At 43.3% G+C, this 22415-nt stretch overlaps 1 protein-coding gene across 2 annotated transcripts in view; it reads right to left on the bottom strand.

Annotated features, from left to right (window-relative positions):
* The window catches only part of LOC112237605 (ly6/PLAUR domain-containing protein 6B), a 57933-nt gene that overhangs the window by 1474 nt on the left and 34044 nt on the right, over positions 1-22415 (bottom strand). For both annotated transcript variants that reach the window (XM_024406210.2, XM_024406215.2), the window contains exons 2-3: positions 8466-8607; positions 8220-8318 (exon numbers count right to left, since the gene is read on the bottom strand). In XM_024406210.2, coding sequence (XP_024261978.1) covers positions 8220-8318; positions 8466-8589 — 223 coding nt within the window. In that variant the 5' untranslated portion in view covers positions 8590-8607. The remainder of the gene's footprint in view (positions 1-8219; positions 8319-8465; positions 8608-22415) is intronic.

Below are 22415 nucleotides of genomic sequence, written 5' to 3'. Positions count from 1 at the left end.
AAAAGGTTGATCAAAGCAGAATGAAAGCGGGATCTGCATTGAATAGCAATGGGGAGTGGGCATTCATATCCAAAATCAAAAGTAACAGTCGATGTAGCTGGTGGCCACACCAGATACTAAGTACTGCAGTGCATCTCCTCCTCATGGACTGCACCAGATTTGCCAGTTCTTGCTGTGAGATGTTACCCCACTCTTCCACCAAGGCACCTGCAAGTTCCCGGACATTTTTGGGGGGAATGACCCTAGCCCTCACCCTCCGATCCAACAGGACCCAAAACCGCGACTCGTCAGTGAAGAGCACTTTTTGCCAGTCATGTCTGGTCCAGTGAAGGTGGGTTTGTGCCTATAGGTGATGTTGTTGTCAGTGATGTCTGGTGAGGACCTGTCTTACAACAGGCCTACAAGCCCTCAGTCCAGCCTCTCTCAGCCATAACTGTGACCTTAATTGCCTACCGTCTGTAATCTGTCTTAACGACTGTTCCACAGGTGCATGTTCATTAATTGTTTATGGTTCATTGAACAAGCATGGGAAACAGTGTTTAAACCCTTCACAATTAAGATCTGTGAAGTTATTTGGATTTTTATGAATTATCTTTGAAAGACAGGGTCCTGAAAAAGGGACATTTCTTTTTTTGCTGAGTTTATATGTAAATATTTGAGTATATCTTTTCATGTGACAACACTGAAGAAATGACACTTTGCTACAATGTAAAGTAGTGAGTGTACAGCTTGTATAACAGTGTAAATTTGCTGTCCCCTCAAAATATCTCAACACACAGCCATTAATGTCTAAATCGCTGGCAACAAAAGTGAGTACACCCCTAAGTGAAAATGTCCAAATTGGGCCCAATTAGCCATTTTCCCTCCCCGGTTTCATGTGACCCGTTAGTGTTACATGGTCTCAGGTTTGAATGGGGAGCAGGTGTGTTAAATGTGGTGTCATCGCTCTCACACTCCCTCATACTGACTGGTCACTGGAAGTTCAACATGGCACCTCATGGCAAAGAACTCTCTGAGGATCTGAAAAAAAGAATTGTTGCTCTACCTAAAGATGGCCTGGGCTATAAGAAGATTGCCAAGACCCTGAAACTGAGCTGCAGCACGGTGGCCAAGACCATATAGCGGTTTAACTGGACAGGTTCCACTCAGAACAGGCCTCGCCATGGTCGACCAAAGAAGTTGAGTGCACGTGCTCAGCCTCATATCCAGAGGTTGTCTTTGGGAAATAGACATATGAGTGCTGCCAGCATTGCTGCAGAGGTTGAAGGGGTGTGGGGTCAGCCTGTCAGTGCTCAGACCATACGCCGTACACTGCATCAAATTGGTCTGCATGGCTGTCGTCCCAGAAGGAAGCCTCTTCTAAAGATGATGCACAAGAAAGCCCGCAAACAGTTTGCTGAAGACAAGCAGACTAAGGACATGGATTACTGGAACCATGTCCTGTGGTCTGATGAGACCAAGATAAACTTATTTGGTTCAGATGGTGTCAAGCGTCTGTGGCGGCAACCAGGTGAGGAGTACAAAGAAAGTGTGTCTTGCCTACAGTCAAGCATGGTGGTGGGAGTGCCATGGTCTGGGGCTGCATGAGTGCTGCCGGCACTGGGGAGCTACAGTTCATTGAGGGAACCATGAATGCCAACATGTACTGTGACATACTGAAGCAGAGCATGATCCCCTCCCTTCAGAGACTGGGCCGCAGGGCCACTGCCTTGCTAAAGAAGCTGAGGGTAAAGGTGATGGACTGGCCAAGCATGTCTCCAGACCTAAACCCTATTTAGCATCTGTGGGGCATCCTCAAACGGAAGGTGGAGGAGTGCAAGATCTCTAACATCCACCAGCTCTGTGATGTCGTCATGGAGGAGTGGAAGAGGACTCCAGTGGCAACCTGTGAAGCTCTGGTGAACTCCATGCCCAAGAGGGTTAAGGCAGTGCTGGAAAATGATGGCGGCCACACAACATATTGACACTTTGGGCCCAATATGGACATTTTCACTTAGGGGTGTACTCACTTTTGTTGCCAGCGGTTTAGACATTAATGGCTGTGTGTTGAGTTATTTTCAGGGGACAGCAAATTTACACCGTTATACAAGCTGTACACTCACTACTTTACATTGTAGCAAAGTGTCATTTCTTCAGTGTTGTCACATGAAAAGATATACTCAAATATTTACAAAAATGTGAGGGGTGTACTCACTTTTGTGATATACTGTACACATACATATACAGTGCCTTCGGGAAAGTATTCAGACCCCTTAACTGTTTCCACATAAAAACCTGTTTTTGCTTTGTCATTATGGGGTATTGTGTGTAGATTAATGCAGATTTTTTTATATTTTTGAAAAAGGCTGTAATGTAATAAAATGTGGAAGAAGTCAAAATACTTTCCGAATGCACAACATACTTCCTATGGCTTCTCAAAATGGACAAACAGTACTATTGCTGCTTATTTCTTGTTTTTCAAGTGAAGGTCTTTGACCGGAACATGCTGTTCGGTTCGGCTAGCCGCCAGTCGAACTGAAGCATGCTGACTGAACAGTACAGTTATTCTACTTTGTGGGGGGTTAAGTGCCTCCCAGTTAGCACATACGTTCTGATAACCATATGTTTTTAAGGAGAGGGGTACCTAGTCAGTTGCATAACTGAATGCATTCAACTGAAATGTGTCTTCCGCATTTAACCCAACCCCTCTGAATCAGAGCTGCGGGGGCTGCCTTAATCGCTCTCCACGTCATCGGCGCCCGAGGAGCAGTTCTTGTTGTGGGTTAACTGCCTTGGTCAAGGGCAGATATTTCCACCTTGCCAACGCTCTTAACCGCTAAGCTACCTGCTGCCTGGTGAGAGCGTGGTTATCCTATGGTTATTTTGCATTACAACCTTCCCACAACTTTCTGGGAATGGTGCAAGATGTCTGCTTGGCTTTGGAACATTATTAGCACATTTAAGGAACTTGAAAAAATTATTTTCTTGGTATTTCATAACTTCAACTTAAAGTTTCCTAAAAGTAAACATTTTTTTTTTACATTGGCAGGAGACAGTAGCCCAAATGGGATCAGAATGCAGCTTTATAATAAAGCATTTCATGCATCATCACTTATGTAAGATGTAAACCCTACTATTCATAATGTGACGAGTAGATTCGCTAGTCATAATTTAGGCTAATAATATAACTCAATCACTGTTCTCAAAAAAGACTGTTCAACACATGGCTGAGAGCTCATTTTGTAGAGGCCTGGGATTTAGGCTATATCAGGTTTCTTCTTTCCTTGCACAGGAAAAACACATTTCATGCAATTCTACTTTATGACACTTTATATGACTGGAGACATTAGCAGAATCTATTTTAATATGACAAATTACAGGGTAGCCTACTCTGCTGACACTGACAAACAATCAATAAAAACGACACTGTGCATATAATAGGCCTACAAGAAGGGGAGACACAAAGAGAATATGATGTCCATCTAAACTGGAGGAGGAAATTATTGTCCAAAAACAAACGTTTAAGTGACACTGACCCAACAATGATCAAGAGTGAATATGTGCAGTGGTGAATATGCGTAGTGCGTACTCACTGGGGCCGATGCTCTCCGCTAGTGCCAATAAGATAGGCTATTAAGTTAAGTTGAGACTTTTGATAACTGAAAGACAGAGCTCTTTTTACAGCAATAGCCATTTGCTTTCCAAACTCTGTCTTCCCAGGATGAATTTTGAAATATTGTGATATACCTGGCTGGGCTCTCTACTTTCATTGACAGTCTGAACTAAAAAATCTTCTATTTGGTATTTGCAGCGTGTGCTGCCGAAATTGCACATTTGCAATTTTAAAACAATCTGCATTTTTGTAATTTTTTTTTACATTTATGGGAAGCTAATGATCCTATGTGGCCAAATCATGCTTTAGTAGACTATTTTTTATTATTTTATTTCTTTCTGTTTAGACAGGAATATGCTGTCAATCTACTATAATAAATAGCCCAAATAGACTCTGGGACAGTTGTGGGACGATAAATCCCAAATTTATACAACCAGTAGGCCTAGGCTACATAAAAAAATGTACAGTTGAAGTCGGAAGTTTACATACATTTAAACTCAGTTTTTCACAATTCCTGACATTTAATCCTAGTAAAAATTCCCTGTTTTAGGTCAGTAAGGATCACCACTTTATTTTAAGAATATGAAGTTTCGGAAAAATGGTAGAGAGAATTATTTATTTCAGCTTTTATTTCTTTCATCACATTCCCAGTAGGTCAGAAGTTTACATACAGTCGTGGCCAAAAGTTTTGAGAATGATACAAATATTAATTTTCACAAAGTCTGCTGCCTCAGTGTCTTTAGATATTTTTGTCTGATGTTACTACAAGCATTTCATAAGTGTCAAAGGCTTTTATTGACAATTACATGAAGTTGATGCAAAGAGTCAATATTTGCAGTGTTGACCCTTCTTTTTCAAGACTTCTGCAATCCGCCCTGGCATGCTGTCAATTAACTTCTGGGCGCCATCCTGACTGATGGCAGCCCATTCTTGCATAATCACTGCTTGGAGTATGTCAGAATTTGTGGGTTTTTGTTTGTTCACATGCCTCTTGAGGATTGACCATAAGTTCTCAATGGGATTAAGTACTGGGGAGTTTCCTGGTCATGGATCCAAAATATCGATGTTTTGTTCCCCGAGCCACTTAGTTATCACTTTTGCCTTATGGAAAGGTGCTCCATCATGCTGGAAAAGGCGTTGTTCGTCACCAAACTGTTCCTGGATGATTGGTAGAACTTGCTCTCTGAGGATGTGTTGGTACCATTCTTTATTCATGGCTGTGTTCTTAGGTAAAATTGTGAGTGAGCCCACTCCCTTGGCTGAAAAGCAACCCCACACATGAATCGTCTCAGGATGCTTTACTGTTGGCATGACACAGGACTGATGGTAGCGCTCACATTGTCTTCTCCGGACAATATTTTTTCCTGATGCTCCAAACAATCGGAAAGGGGATTCATCAGAGAAAATGACTTTACCCCAGTCCTCATCAGTCCAAACCCTGTACCTTTTGCAGAATATCAGTCTGTCCCTGATGTTTTTCCTGGAGAGAAGTGGCTTCTTTGCTGCCATTCTTGACACCAGGCCATCCTCCAAAAGTCTTTGCCTCACTGTGCGTGCAGATGCACTCCCACCTGCCTGCTGCCATTCCTGAGCAAGCTCTGTACTGGTGGTGCCCCGATCCCGCAGCTGAATTAACTTGGTCCCGGCGCTTGCTGGACTTTCTTGGGCGCCCCGAAACCTTCTTCACAACAATTGAACCGCTCTCCTTGAAGTCCTTAATGATCCGATAAATGGTTGATTTAGGTGTAATCTTACTGGCAACAATATCCTTGCCTGTGAAGCCCTTTTTGTGCAAAGCAATGATGACGGCACATGTTTCCCTGCAGGTAACCATGATTGACAGAGGAAGAACAATGATTCCAAGCACCACCCTCTTTTGAAGCTTCCAGTCTGTTATTCAAACTCAATCAGCATTACAGAGTGATCTCCAGCCTTGTCCTCATCAACACTCACACCTGTGTTAACGAGAGAATCACTGACATGATGTCAGCTGGTCCTTTTGTGGCAGGGCTAAATTGCAGTGGAAATGTTTCTTGGGGATTCAATTCATTTGCATGGCAAAGAGGGACTTTGCAATTAATTGCAATTCATCTGATCACTCTTCATAACATTATATACAAATTGCCAGTATATACAAATTGCCATCATACAAACTGAGGCAGCAGACTGTGAAAATTAGTATGTGTGTCATTCTCAAAACTTTTGGCCATGACTGTACACTCAATTAGTATTTGGTAGACTTGCCTTTAAATTGTTTCGGGTAGCTTTCCACAAGCTTCCCACAATAAGTTGGGTGAATTTTGGCACATTCCTGCTGACAGAGCTGGTGTAGCTGAGGCAGGTTTGTCGGCCTCCTTGCTCTCACACGCTTTTTCAGTTATGCACACACATTTTCTATAGATTGAGGTCAAGGCTTTGTGATGACCACTCCAATACCTTAACTTTTTTGTCTTTAAGCCATTTTGCCACAACTTTGGAAGTATGCTTGGAGTCATTGTCCATTTGGAAGACCCATTTGCGACCAAGATGTAACTTCCTGACTGATGCCTTGAGATGTTGCTTCAATATATCCACATCATTTTCCCACCTCATGATGCCATCTATTTTGTGAAGTGCACCAGCCCCTCCTGCAGCAAGGCACCCCCACAACATGATGCTGCCACCCCCGTGCTTCACAGTTGGGATGGTGTTCTTCAGCTTACAAGCATCCCCCTTTTTCCTCCAAACATAACGATGGTCATTATGGCCAAACAGTTCTATTTTTGTTTCATCAGACCAGAAGACATTTCTCCAAAAAGTACGATCTTTGTCCCTATGTGCAGTTGCAAACCGTATTCTGGCTTTTTTTACGGCGGTTTTGGAGCAGTGGCTTCTTCCTTGCTGAGCAGCCTTTCAGGTTATGTCGATATAGGACTCGTTTTACTGTGGATATAGAAACTTTTGTACCCGTTTCGTCCAGCATCTTCACAGGGTACTTTGCTGTTGTTCTGGGATTGATTTGCACTTTTCGCACCAAAGTACGTTCATCTCTAGGAGACAGAACGAGTCTCCGTCCAGAGCGGTATGACGGCTGTGTGGTCCCATGGTGTTTATGCTTGCATACTATTGTTTGTACAGATGAACGTGGTACCTTCAGGCGTTTGGAAATTGCTCCCAAGGATGAACCAGACTTGTGGAGGTCAATTTTTGTTTTATGAGGTTTTGGCTGATTTCTTTTGATTTTCCCATGATGTCAAGCAAAGAGGCTCTGAGTTTGAAGGTAGACCTTGAAATACATCCACAGGTACACCTCCAATTGACTCAAATGTTGTCAATTAGACTATCAGAAGCTTCTAAAGCCATGACATAATTTTCTGGAATTTTCCAAGTTGTTTGAAGGCACAGTCAACTTAGTGTATGTAAACTTCTGCCCCACTGTAATTGTGATAAAGTGAATTATAAGTGAAATAATCTGTCTCAACAATTGTTGGAAAAATTACTTGTGTCATGCAAAAAATAGATGTCCTAACCGACTTGCCAAAACTATAGTTTGTTAACAAGAAATTTGTGGAGTGGTTGAAAAACAAGTTTTAATGACTACAACCTAAGTGTATGTAAACTTCCGACTTCAACTGTACCTGATGCAACAGATCAGAACGTTTAGCTTAAAATGTTGATAAACTATTATTTCTTAACATTATTAGTCCAGCAGTTCGCACAAGGCTCGAATGTTCATTTGGCTACCGGACAATGAAAGAAAGTTGAAAACCTATAAAACATGAGAGAAATAGGCTACTGGTTTCATGGCATGTATAAAATAATTCCCTCTACGAATATGGTCCGATTTTGCCTAGGCTACTTTGAAGCAAGGTAAAATGTATGGAGTAAAATGTTCAGGATTCAAACAATTAAGTAGCTTTATGTTTTCAAAATGGATACTGCCTCCAGCTCATTGCAAAGATGTGTGACGGTCTGATGAAGCCTGCCTTCAAGCGCACATGAATTACCAGTTGAGAAATAAAAATACTTGCTATTTTTAATCGTGGCCCAAAATCTATTTTTAACACAGGATTGCACTTAGAATTGTTGCGCAATGATTGGGCTTATAAAAGTTCTGTCTGACAGATTTTCCACAAAAAGGCTCTGTATCTGTATGCTATGCATGTGATAAATAAGAACAACAAATATACCTACGTGCCAATTCAATTGTTTTTCTTCTCCTGGACAATTGGCCGGAGCCGATTTTATTTAATCGGCTTTTCTTTTTCCCCCGGCTAACAGAAACTCTGCTACATAGAGATGCCACCAATTATTAGTCATGTAAATTTGGTTAAAAGTCACGGAGAAGTCATGGAAGTCATGAAATCAAAATGTGTATGAACCCTTAACAGTGAATAATCAAATGTTTCTATAGCATAATGTCATTTGGGAATTTCTGTGAACGTAGTCTAATGGACCGACTTGGAAAATGACTGCTCCTGCACCTCTTTCAAGCACTGGCTATAACAGCATAATCATTAGGTATTATAACAGTGTAACAGCAATAATAACAATGATTATTAAGTACTGGTTAACCCTATCAGTCATGCCAATGAGAAACACTAATATCTGACCGTATCTGTGTGAAACATCAGAGGGTACTACTCACTCTGTGGACACCACTTGTCCTCAGCCCAGCGGTTACAGTTGTAGTTGTCTGCAGCTTGCTCACAGGTGAAGCACTTGAAGCTCTTAGGGAATGGAGTGGCTGTGAAGACATTCCCACACTGTGTGTGAATCTATGTTTTCGCTCACATTGCTTCTGTTCAAACCTTTGTCATGATGGATTCAGGTATAAAAAGTTCACAACATTGTTGAAGACATGACATCATTTCAACGAGTAAGCAGAACGTACCTTCCACAGGTGGTTTGACATTGTAGAAGTTGATGCGATCAGCTGTAACCTGGTCACATATGGCCACCAGCGCCAGGAGTTGGATAACAGCAGTGAGGTGCAGGGCCATGGAGAATGGCATCATCACAGTCTATCAGCAAACCTGAACCACAGCAACAGAAATAATCAGGAATGGACATATAATCAAGTATCATTTTAGCCTTTGCAAGCTCATGTAACATAGAACCAGGTGAATGGGAAAGGAGAAGATGAGGAAAATAATAATACATTAAAGTGGATATTGAGAACGAGAAGAAGGAACAGGTTGGCCCTCTCTGGGACATTGAGAATTTGGATTATCATGGAATTGAGTCACTCCATGCCCTGCCCTGACCACGTTTACCTGACCCTGAGGGGACAAGCCTCTGCGCTGAGGGGGAGGACCTCAGAGAGCTGCTGAATGTTTCTTGTCTCTATCAGATCTTTGAACCTTGACTTCTGACCCTTGGCTAGATGGGGCGGGGTAAATCAGAGAGTCACGGCTGAGAGAGCAAACTGGCTCACTGGGGTCCAGAGGAGTCCATAGAGGGGCTAAAGAGACTGATCCTTCCCTGTCTAAAGCTGCTATTTGAGCAGGCAATGGATAGTAGCCACTTATGAGAAGAGGAAAGAGCGATCGATGGCTGATCTATGGAGAGCTTTTGATAAGCCGAACATTATTGTTAATTCTTGTTTATATCACAAATTATTATTATCAAATTTGTCATCAAGCATCATGAATGTAGCCATACTGCATTGTCGCCGTTTTGCAAGCTCCGACCCCACTTTGCTATTTTGTGATTCTTCCGTCATCTATTTTTACGAAATGTATTCGCTATCATTTCTTGCCTCTTCAACAACAACTGGTTTGCTGATTCTAGCGTGTTGGAAGTGTCGACCCATTGTTCACCCGTCTTGTAATACCTGATGGTCAAATGCCGACCCTTCTACCTCCCAAGGGAGTTTTCATCTGTTATTGTGACTGTTGTATACATTCCACCTTAGGACAAGAAAAATGACAAGCTGGCAATTAACGAACTGCACGAGGCAATAAACAAGCAGCCGGTCCGTGGCGGTCCTTCGTGGGCAAATTCTGTCAACAAACTTTGTCATCAAAGTCGGGCATTCTCTGGATTTATGGTGCTTTAAAGACAACTGGGAATTCAGAAAAAACAAGGTCAAATCATGATGACATCAGTGATCTTCAGGTCGGAGCTCTAAAAAGAGGCCCGAGTTCCGGACTTGCAATTCCGAATAGGATAAACGTTCAAAACATATTTTACCAGTCGGACCCGTTTCTTCCAGAGTTCCCAGTTGTCTTGAACTCACTGAAGTCAGATTTCCCATTTCCACCACCATAGAAAGCACTGAGCTAGGCTGAAACACCAGAATTTTGGAGCTGCATTAAGAAAGCAAAAAAGAGGAAAAGTTTGTATGCGGCTTTATTAACTCAATTATTATTATTATATATATATTTTTTACATTGTTTGCAAACTGATATGTGACACATATTAATGTCAAAAAGACGCAGATGTCGCAGATGCTACGCTATAGGACTGTTTTGCTAGCACAGACTGTAATATGTTCCGGGATTCATCCAATGGCATTGAGGAGTATACTATCTCAGTCATCGGCTTCATCAATAAGTGCATCAACGACGTCATCTATACAGTGACCGTACGTACATATCCCAACCAGAAGCCATGGATTACAGGCAACATCCGCATTGAGCTAAAGGCTAGAGCTGCCGCTTTCAAGGAGCGGGACACTAATCCGGATGCTTTAAGAAATCCCCATACTCCCTCAGATAAACCGAACCATCAAACAGGCAAACCGTCTGTTAAGATTGAGATTGAGATTGAATCCTACACACCGGCTCTGACGCTCGTCAGATGTGGCAGGGCTTGAAAACTATTACGGACTACAAAGGGAAACCCAGCCAGCTGCGAGCTACCCAGTGACACAAGCCTGCCAGATGAGCTTAATGCCTTTTCGCTTTGAGGCAAGCAACACTGAAGAATGCAGGACAGCATGAGCTGTTCCGGAAGACTGTATAACGCTCTCGGTAGCCGATGTGAGCAAGACCTTTAAACAGGTCAACATTCACAAAGCCGTGGGGCCAGATGGATTACGAGGACGTGTACTCAAATCATGCGCGGACCAACTGGCAAGGGTCTTCACTGATATTTTTAACATCTCCCTGACCAAGTCTGTAAAAACGACATGTTTCAAGCAAACCACCATTGTCCCTGTGCCCAAGGAAGTGAAGGTAACCTGCCTAAATTATTACTGCCCCGTAGCACACACGTCGGTAGCCAAGAAATGCTTTGAAAGGCTGGTAATGGCTCACATCAACAGCATCATGGCAGATACCCTAGACCAGTGGTTCCCAAACTTTTTAGTCCCGTACCCCTTCAAAACATTCAACCTCCAGCTGCGTACCCCCTCTATCACCAGTGTCAGCGCACTCTCAAATGTTGATTTTTGCCTGCCACACACACAATACGATACATTTATTAAACATAAGAATGAGTGTGAGTTTTTGTCACAACCCGGCTCATGGGAAGTAACAAAGAGCTCTTATAGGACCAGGGCACAAATAATAATCAATAATTTTGCTCTTTATTTAACCATCTTACATTTAAAAATCTTATTTGTTTATAATTTACACCCTTCTCAGGTTAATGAGATGGGTGTGCTTGAAAGGATACACATAACTTTGCAATGTTGGGTTGTATTGGAGAGAGTCACAGTCTCAGACTAGCTTGGAAAGACAGTACCATGCAGTACCGAAGAGCCCTTACTGCTGCTTGATCATCCTATTTTTCTAACTTAATTGAGGAAAATAAGAACAATCCAAAATTCCTTTTTGATACTGTCGCAAAGCTAACTAAAAAGCAGCATTCCCCAAGAGAGGATGGCTTTCACTTTAGCAGTGATAAATTCATGAACTTCTTTGAGGAAAAGATCATGATTATTAGAAAGCAAATTACGGACTCAGTTGTCCTGAGTCTGCACAACTCTGCCAGGACCTAGGATCAAGAGAGACGCTCAAGTGTTTTAGTACTATATCTCTTGACACAATGATGAAAATAATCATGGCCTCTAAACCTTCAAGCTGCATACTGGACCCTATTCCAACTAAACTACTGAAAGAGCTGCTTCCTGTGCTTGGACCTCCTATGTTGAACATAATAAACGGCTCTCTATCCACCGGATGTGTACCAAACTCACTAAAAGTGGCAGTAATAAAGCCTCTCTTGAAAAAGCCAAACCTTGATCCAGAAAATATAAAAAACTATCGGCCTATATCGAATCTTCAATTCCTCTCAAAATTTTTAGAAAAGGCCGTTGCGCAGCAACTCACTGCCTTCCTGAAGACAAACAATGTATACGAAATGCTTCAGTCTGGTTTTAGACCCCATCATAGCACTGAGACTGCACTTGTGAAGGTGGTAAATTACCTTTTAATGGCATCAAACCGAGGCTCTGCATCTGTCCTCGTGCTCCTAGACCTTAGTGCTGCTTTTGATACCATCGATCACCACATTCTATTGGAGAGATTGGAAACCCAAATTGGTCTACATGGACAAGTTCTGGCCTGGTTTAGATCTTACTTGTCGGAAAGATATCAGTTTGTCTCTGTGAATGGTTTGTCCTCTGACAAATCAACTGTAAATTTCGGTGTTCCTCAAGGTTCCGTTTAGGACCACTATTGTTTTCACTATATATTTTACATCTTGGGGATATCATTCGAAAACATAATGTTAACTTTCACTGCTATGCGGATGACACACAGCTGTACATTTCAATGAAACATGGTGAAGCCCCAAAATTGCCCTCGCTAGAAGCATGTGTTTCAGACATATGGAAGTGGATGGCTGCAAACTTTCTACTTTTAAACTCGGACAAAACAGAGATGCTTGTTCTAGGTCCCAAGAAACAAAGAGATCTTCTGTTGAATCTGACAATTAATCTTAATGGTTGTACAGTCGTCTCAAATAAAACTGTGAAGGACCTTGGCGTTACTCTGGACCCTGATCTCTCTTTTGAAGAACATATCAAGACCATTTCAAGGACAGCTTTTTTCCATCTACGTAACATTGCAAAAATCAGAAACTTTCTGTCCAAAAATGATGCAGAAAAATGTATCCATGCTTTTGTCACTTCTAGGTTAGACTACTGCAATGCTCTACTTTCCGGCTACCCGGATAAAGCACTAAATAAATTTCAGTTAGTGCTAAATACGGCTGCTAGAATCCTGACTAGAACCAAAAAATGTGATCATATTACTCCAGTGCTAGCCTCCCTACACTGTCAAAGCAAGGGCTGATTTCAAGGTTTTACTGCTGACCTACAAAGCATTACATGGGCTTGCTCCTACCTATCTCTCTGATTTGGTCCTGCCGTACATACCTACACGTACGCTACGGTCACAAGACGCAGGCCTCCTAATTGTCCCTAGAATTTCTAAGCAAACAGCTGGAGGCAGGGCTTTCTCCTATCGAGCTCCATTTTTATGGAACGGTCTGCCTACCCATGTCAGAGACGCAAACTCTGTCTCAACCTTCAAGTCTTTACTGAAGACTCATATGATTGAGTGTAGTCTGGCCCAGGAGTGGGAAGGTGAACGGAAAGGCTCTGGAGCAACGAACCGCCCTTGCTGTCTCTGCCTGGCCGGTTGCCCTCTTTCCACTGGGATTCTCTGCCTCTTACAGGGGCTGAGTCACTGGCTTAATGGGGCTCTCTCATACCGTCCCTGGGAGGGGTGCGTCACCTGAGTGGGTTGAGTCACTGATGTGATCATCCTGTCTGGGTTGGCGCCCCAGTAAGGGGCTGGGTTTCTGTACAGCACTTTGAGATATCAGCTGATGTACGAAGGGCTATATAAATAAATTTGATTTGATTTAAATACATTTCCATACACAGTCTGTGCCTGTATTTAGTTTTCATGCTAGTGAGGGCCGAGAATCCCCTCTCACATAGGTATGTGGTTGCAAAGGGAATCAGTGTCTTAACAGCGCGATTTGCCAAGGCAAGAAACTTGCTTTGGCAGTTGGCAGTTGTTTGTGTCATCCGTTTCAGGAAAGTACCTGATTTGGGGCGGCAGGGTAGCCTAGTGGTGGGAGCGTTGGACTAGTAACCGAAAGGTTGCAAGATCGAATCCCTGAGCTGACAAGGTAAACATCTGTTGTTCTGCCCCTGAACAAGACAGTTAACCCACTGTTCATATGCTGTCATTGAAAATAAGAATTTGTTCTTAACTGACTTGACTAGTTAAATAAAGAAAAAATTGCGCACTCAACTCACTCAGGTGCTTTGCTATATCACATTTGACATTGTCCGTAAGCTTCCTTTGAGTTCATTTGCACACCAAAAAACATACAATGATGGAAAAACCTGTGTGTTGTCCTTGTTAATGCAGATAGAGAAGAGCTCCAACTTCTTAATCATAGCCTCAATTTTGTCCCGCACACTGAATATAGTTGCGTAGAGTCCTTGTAATCCTAGATTCAGATCATGCAGGTGAGAAATAACATCATCCAGTCGTGTGAAAAACTTGTCATCATGCAAGCGGCCAGACAAGTGAAAATTATGGTCAGTAAAGAAAACTTTAAGCTCATCTCTCAATTTAAAAAAACATGTCAATACTTTGCCCCTTGATAATCATTTTAAATGAGCGTTACATGGTCAATGTCCATATCATTGTATAGTGAAGAAAATACACAAGAGTTCAGGGGTCTTGCTTAAACAAAGTTAACCATTTTCACTGTCATGTCCAAAATGTTTTTCAAGCTGTCAGGCATTCCCTTGGCATCAAGAGCCTCTCGGTGGACGGTGCAGTGTGCCCAAGTGACGTTGGGAGCAACTGCTTGCACCTGCGTTACCACTCCACTATGTCTCCATGTCATGGCTTTTGCACCATCAGTACAAATACCAACATGAGCAGCAACTATGTTTAGCTACATATAGACCGTTAGTGGAATTCCCGCGAGAGAGTAACGTTTACTGTGATTGGATGTGAATTATTTTCATAGGATACCTGTATTTGACATTGTGTTGTTATTTCGCTGGTGGTTTAATTTTATTTTTGGCAGTGAATCAAGGCTACTCAGGTAGAAAAAAAAAATGTATAGTCCGCTTGGAAAATATACATTTACTGTTTGAAAATGTGAATCACATTTTTATTTGGCGTACCCCCGGCGGCATTGCGCGTACCCCAGTTTGGGAATACCTACCCTAGGCCCACTCCAAACAGATCCACAGATGACGCAATCTCAATCGCACTCCACACTGCCCTTTCCCACCGGGACAAAAGGAACACCTATGTGTTCATTGACTACAGCTCAGCGTTCAACACCATAGTGCCCACAAAGCTCATCACTAAACTAAGGACCCTGGGACTAAACACCTCCCTCAGCAACTGGATCCTGGACTACCTGACGGGCTGCCCCCAGGTGGTAAACGTAGGTAACAACACATTTTCCACACTGATCCTCAACACTGGGGCCCCTCGGGGGTGCGTCATTTGTCCCCTCCTGTACTCCCTGTTCACCTACGACTTCATGGCCAAACACGACTCAAACACCATCATTAAGTTTGCTGACGAAACAACAGTGATAGGCCTGATTACCAACAACGATGTGACAGCCTATAGGGGGGAGGTCAGAGACCTGGCAGTGTGGACTACAGGAAAATGTGGGTCGAACAGGCACCCATAAACATCCACTGAGTTTCAATTTCCTTGGCGTCCACTTCACCAACAAATTATCATCGTCCAAACACACCAAGACAGCCGTGACACCAACACTTTTTGCCCCCCCTGGAGACTGGAAAGATTTGGCATGGATCCCCAGATCCTCAAAAAGTTCTACAGCTGCACCATCGAGAGCATCCTGACCAGTTGCATCAGCCTGGTATGGCAACTGCTTGGCTTCTGATCGTAAGGGGCTACAAGGGGTAGTGCGTACGGCCCAGTACATCACTGGGGCCAAGCTTCCTGCCATCCAAGATGTACATACTAGGCGGTGTCAGAGGAAGGCCCAACAAATACTGGAGAGCCAAGTCTAAGACCAAAAGGCTCCTTAACAGCATCTACCCCCAAGCCATAAGACTGCTGAACAATTAAACAGATGGCCACCCGGACTATTTACATGGACCTCTTCTCTTCTTTCAAACTCCCTGTGTTCTATTGGCTGCTGTACTTAACATTCAGAAAACAAAAGCTTTCATCCCTCTTTGAATAGTGTATTAGTATAAGAAATGCTTAAAAAAGCTTTCCTAGCTTTTCCTAGGACAGGAAGAGCTATGGGGCGTTTTTTTAAGGAGACATGCCAGCGGAGCGCAGGTGCATATTGCACAAGAGGCTATAAGTTAGAAGCTTATGCATAACCCATCCTTCATTAGCTAAATATAAGGCTAATATTAGGCATTTCATGTATTACTTGAAAGAGGTAGGTTAGGACATCTATATTTTTATCAATCTTAAACAGGATTAGGCCCATCTACTTTGGATGCAATTTGAATGGAATTGATGGAGAGAGAAAGTGTCACACCCAGATCTGTTTCACCTGTGCTTGTCTCCACCCCCTCCAGGTGTCACCCATCTTCCCCATTATCCCCTGGGTATTTACACCTGTGTTTTCTGTCTGTCTGTCTGTCTGTGTCAGTTCGTCTTGTTTTGTCAAGTCAAGCAGCGTGTTACTCCGTGCGCCTGCTTTTTCATTTTCTCTGTGTTTTGCTAGTCCTCCCAGTGTTGACACTTGCCTGCCTTGACTCCGAACCCGCCTGCCTGACCATACTGACCGGACTCTGACCTCGTTATGATTTTTTTGCCTGTCCATGATCATTCTCTTGCCTGTCCCTTGGATACTAATAAATATCAGAGACTTGAACCATCTGCCTCCCGTGTCTGCATCCTGTGCCCTTATAGATAGACTGTGAGAGTGCTCGCATGCATACTGATTTAAAGCAACGATAATCAAGTGATAGGCTGTTTTAAAACTCTGCAGCTGCAATTGAAAAAAAACCATCTTTACAATGAAAAAATAAGGTGACTCCTGAAAGCCAGATGGAGATGTGTAAATTAGACATACATTAAATCCTTATATTACTGTAATATAGGCTATGTATGCTACAGCAGATTTTTCTACCTTTCACAAGAAAAAAAGTTACCATGATGAGATGATACATGCACTGTTAACTCCACTCCATACTGAGATGCGCTTTCTGTCCCCACCCTGAGCGTTGATGATTGATCATCAAGACAGCATAGAATAAGTGTGGTCTATAGAGATGGCAGATTTAGACATGGCATATAATTTAACAGTTCTATTTCACCTCATGCTGTTATTTATCCCAGGACAGGGAGTGGGGGGGGGGGGCAGCATTCCGCCATCCACATAGAAGTGGCTACAGTGGAGCAGGTTGAGAGTCTCAAGTTCCTGGGAGTCCAAACCCCTGAGGACTTAAAATGGTCCACACACGCGCATAGACTTGAAGAAGGTGCAACAGCGCCTCTTCGACCCTCAGGAGGTTGAAAAGGTTTGGCATGGGCCCTCAAATCCTCAAAAAGTTAAATATGTGTGCAATTGTGAGCATCTTGACTGACTGCATCACTGCTTGGTATGGCAATAGCAACACCCTCGATCACATCGCGCTACAGAGGGTGGTGCAAGCAACCCAGTACATCACTGGGGCCAAGTTCCCTGCCATCTAGGACCTCTATATCTGGAGGTGTGAAAGGAAGGCAAGGGAAATCGTTAGTCACCCAAGCCATAGACTGTCCTCTCTGCTTCTGCACGGCAAGCAGTACCGGTGCATCAAGTCTGACACCAACAGACTCCTGAGCAGCTTCTCTCCGCAAACCACAAGACTGCTAAATAGCTAACTAAATACACTGAACAAAAATATAAACGCAACATGTAGTGTCGGTCCCATGATTCATGAGCTGAAATAAATTATCCCAGAAATGTTCCATACTCACATAAAAACATATTTCTCTTCACAGGTGCACCTTCTGCTGGGGACAATAAAAGGCCACTCTAAAATGTGCAGTTGTCACACGACACAATACCACAGATGTGTCAAGTTTTGAGGGAGCGTGCAATTGGCATGCTGACTGCAGGAATGTCCACCAGAGCTGTTGCCAGATAATTTAATATTAATTTCTCTACCATAAGCCGCTTCCAACGTTGTTTTAGAGAATTTGGCAGTACGTTAACCGGCCTCGCAACCGCAGACCATGTGTAACCACGCCAGCCCAGGACCTTCCCTTCTGGCTTCTTCACCTGCGAGATCGTCTGAGAACAGTTACAGAGACAGCTGATGAAACTGAGGAGTATTTCTGTCTGTAACAAAGCCCTTTAGTGGGGGAAAACTCATTCTGATTGGCTGGGCCTGGCTCCCCAGTGGGAGCCATGGCTGCACCCCTTCCCAGTCATGTGAAATCCGTAGATTAGGGTCTAATTGTAACAGTATTTGTCGTCTGAAGAAGAGGAATCATCGGACCAAAGCACAGAGTGGTAAGTGTTCATGCTTGTTTTATTAAAACTGAACACTATAACAAAAATAAACAAGAGAATAACCGAAACAGTCTTTTAAGGTACAAACACTAAACAGAAATTAACTACCCACAAAAACCATGTGGGGAAAAAGCTACCTAAGTATGGTTCCCAATCAGAGAAAACGATAGACAGCTGTCCCTGATTGAGAACCATACCCGGCCAAAACAAAGAAATACAAAAACATAGAAAAAAGAACATAGAATGCACACCCAAATCACACCCTGACCAAACCAAAATAGAGACATAAAAAGCTCTAAAAAGCTTACATGATTTGTAACTCAGTATTGTCACGTTCTGACCTTAGTTCCTTTGTTTTGTCTTTTGTTTTAGTATGGTCAGGGTGTGAGTTGGGTGGGTTGTCTATGTTTGTTTTTCTATAATTTGGGATTTCTGTGTTCGACCTAGTATGGTTCTCAATCAGAGGCAGCTGTCAATCGTTGTCCCTGATTGAGAATCATACTTAGGTAGCCTGGTTTCACTTTTGAGTTGTGGGTGTTTGTTTTCCGTGTGAGTGTTTGGTCCACATGGTACCGTTTTCGGTTTTGTATATTCATGTCATGGTTTGTTGTTTTGTTCGAGTGTTCTATTGTCTTTATTAAAAAAACATTATGGACACTTACCACACTGTGCATTGGTCCTCCGCTCCTTCTCGCTACTCCTCCTCAGAAGAGGAGGACGAGAACCCTTACAAGTATAATTGTTTAATGTTGCATATCTTTTTTTTACCCCCTTTTACTCCCCAATTTCACGGTATCCAATTGTTAGTCGTTACTGTCTTGTCTCATCGCTACAACTCCCGCATGGACTCAGGAGAAGCGAAGGTCGAGAGCCATGAGTCCTCCGAAACACAACCCAACCAAGCCGCACTGCTTCTTAACACAGCGTGCATCCAACCCAGAAGCCAGCCGCACCAATGTGTCGGAGGAAACACCGTACACCAAGCAACCTGGTCAGCGTGCACTGCACCCGGCCCACCACAGGAGTCGCTAGTGGGCGATGAGAGAAGGATATCCCTGCCCTAACCCAGACGACACTTTGCCAATTGTGCGCCGTCCCATGGGCCTCCCGGTCCCGGCCGGCTGTGACAGAGCATGGGCTCGAACCCAGAGTCAGACCACTGCGCCACCCGGGAGGCCGCATTTATATTTTTGATCAGTATATATTGTTATTGATTACTGCATTGTTAAGTTTAGAGCTGGCAAGAAAGACATTTCAATGTACTTGTGCATGTGACATTACAACTTGAAACTTGGTCATTTTAAATGGCAAAAACAGGCAAAACAGAAGACCGGAGATGGTCTGAACAGAAAGCAGCTTCAGCTGAACAAAAGCCATGTGTCACATGTGAAACATCCCAGAGAGAAAGTCTAACAGCAGATAATTGTGATTCTTAGATCATTAAATTCAAATGCCTTCAATTTGTCATCTTAGATCAAGAAGGCAAGTATTTTGGGCCCAGACGTTTCTGCAGGCAGTTGGGTGCAGGCAGAACCCCGAAGGCACATGATTCAAATATCTAATAGGTTCAATAAATAACCAGGTGGAATTAACATTCTAACATAACATTCTACAATGTTACTGGATTTTGTGTTGCACAGACAGATAAACAATTCATGAACATTACAATCCCTTCCCAGTGACATAATGAATATTGTGTTGTTGATTGATGGTGTGGAGATCTTTTTAAATCTGAAAACATCTTATACTCAAAATCATTAGCAAATAGCTTTTTTTTTTTTTACTATGTCAGCACTAAATCAACACTAACCTGTGTTAACCTGAGATTATCTGCCTCTGTGGAGACATAAATCACACTCTGGCATTGACATACAGCTAAATCAATACCTGAACACAAACACCCCTCTTATCTCACTTTACAAAACAAACCATCTCTGAACAAACCCAGAAAAACAGAACCATCAATCTCTCAAGAGTCATACTCCACAGGTCTTGGTAAGGGCAGAGCAGAGCTTTTGAGTAAATACCCTTTTTGTACCTCTGTGAAATTTGGAGGAGTTGGACTTCATAACATGCAAGAGGTTTACAGGTCAAGTGACCCTGTGGCCAAGGTATTTGCTGAAATATGCATGCACTTGTTGTGCCTTGCGAGTCGCTATATTTAGGCTCTCTCTCATCTCCAACTGTCCTCAGTCCCAGGAATTCTCTCTCACAGGAGCAATGCTGAGACGGAGTGGAGCAAACGCACATTTTGGAATTTCAAAATCACAAGCGGGTGTCACAAGCGGGTGGACTGTCAGCATTAGAAAATGCTGATAGTCCATATTGTAGTATTTGTCAAGTAATGATGCAAAAACATTATATTCTGAGGTTTCAGATCAGACCCATTTCCCCATCCTGGCCAAACACAATTACCATTTTACAACACACTAGAAGTTTATTGCAGATTAGCATAGAGACAGATTCAAACTACACTGACATTTCTGAAGATGGTTTGTGTTTTTAGCCATATTTTTGTTATACGATGAGCTAGTTAAAGTAGCATTCCCAAAAGCAAGAAAAATCATCTACATTTAATCACATTTCTTTAGAAGGCTATTGCCTAACCAAGCCCAAACAGTTCACTATACAACGTGGTAATAATAGCATCTGTGAATGTGGGTTTTCCTACCAAAATGGCATTGTAAGTCAAATGTGAACAGTAAGGCTTACCTCCTAAAGTTCAAATGAAGTGAAATCTAATCCACATGTATGTATCAACAGAGATCAGTAAAAGCCCTGTTTAACAGATCCTTTCAGGTGAGGGTGACTGACTAGATGGATCCCTGGTTTACTATAAGTAATTTCCTTCCCTGCCACTGCCGCCTTAACCCAGGGTTCATGAAGGGTCAGTGACCCCTAACTTTCTGACACCACAGCAACTTGATTGGATGACATTTGGGGGTAGTGATGGAAACAGTCACAATCTGTCAGGAGAGTGTCAGTCAGTCTCCTGTCCAAGCCCCTCATTAGCATTCACATCAAAACACACACACACACCAGTTGGGGGAGGGGAGTACTCCAAAATACCCCTTATCTAGTGGTTGTGTCCATTAAGCAGCTAAAGGCAGCCTATATTAAACATGTGCCTGGGAGAGAGGGATTACTGGCCTATCATATTATGACACAAGTAATTTCCTCCTTCACAAAGCCAGTTGGTAGCCTGGGAACAGGTTACATATTAGCCAGAGAACATATTAGTGCATATCTGTACCTGTTACCGAGTCACACTCTAGTATTGATTTAAGTCACATGAACAGCTAGGTCTCTGGAGGCAACAACCAATTTATTGAGGTCCGTCTCCAAACATCTTAGCATAGGTATATTCCCCTGCAGCACACTCCCTTATCAAACACTGAGTTGAAACACAATACGATAAGACCAAGTTTGTGCTCTTTCGAAATGACTAGGCTATCTCTGGTTTTAGTACAAACTACAAAACAACCTCACCTTCCTTGAACCCTATTTTGGTCTTCCTCGCTTCCTTTAGGAAATCAGTAGGTTTTCCCCTTGGAGGTCACTGGGAACAGTGTAGTTCCCATGACGAGGAAGGAAAGGAGTCGGGAAGGGGCACAATCACTTCCAAGCGCAGTCTCTGCAGGGGTGCAGACATTTTTAAGAGGACTTAACTACTTCCAGAGTTCTGAGTTCCGGTTAAGCTCAGCTATGTCTGGAAAACACATTCCATTCCAGAAGCAGTGCAGCTGACTGGTGCTCCATTCAGCTAACTCACCAGGCTGCTCCGTTCAGCTAACTCACCAGGCTGCTCCGTTCAGCTAACTCACCAGGCTGCTCCGTTCAGCTAACTCACCAGGCTGCTCCGTTCAGCTAACTCACCAGGCTGCTCCGTTCAGCTAACTCACCAGGCTGCTCCGTTCAGCTAACTCACCAGGCTGCTCCATTCAGCTAACTCACCAGGCTGCTCCGTTCAGCTAACTCACCAGGCTGCTCCGTTCAGCTAACTCACCAGGCTGCTCCGTTCAGCTAACTCACCAGGCTGCTCCGTTCAGCTAACTCACCAGGCTGCTCCGTTCAGCTTACTAACCAGGCTGCTCCGTTCAGCTAACTCACCAGGCTGCTCCGTTCAGCTAACTCACCAGGCTGCTCCGTTCAGCTAACTCACCAGGCTGCTCCGTTCAGCTAACTCACCAGGCTGCTCCGTTCAGCTTACTAACCAGGCTGCTCCGTTCAGCTAACTCACCAGGCTGCTCCGTTCAGCTAACTCACCAGGCTGCTCCATTCAGCTAACTCACCAGGCTGCTCCATTCAGCTAACTCACCAGGCTGCTCCGTTCAGCTAACTCACCAGGCTGCTCCGTTCAGCTAACTCACCAGGCTGCTCCGTTCAGCTAACTCACCAGGCTGCTCCG

The sequence above is a fragment of the Oncorhynchus tshawytscha genome, linkage group LG03 (genome assembly GCF_018296145.1).
Source record: "Oncorhynchus tshawytscha isolate Ot180627B linkage group LG03, Otsh_v2.0, whole genome shotgun sequence".
Taxonomy (NCBI): domain Eukaryota; kingdom Metazoa; phylum Chordata; class Actinopteri; order Salmoniformes; family Salmonidae; genus Oncorhynchus; species Oncorhynchus tshawytscha.
Note: the sequence above shows the minus strand (reverse complement) of the source record. Positions and strands in the feature narration are given on the sequence as shown.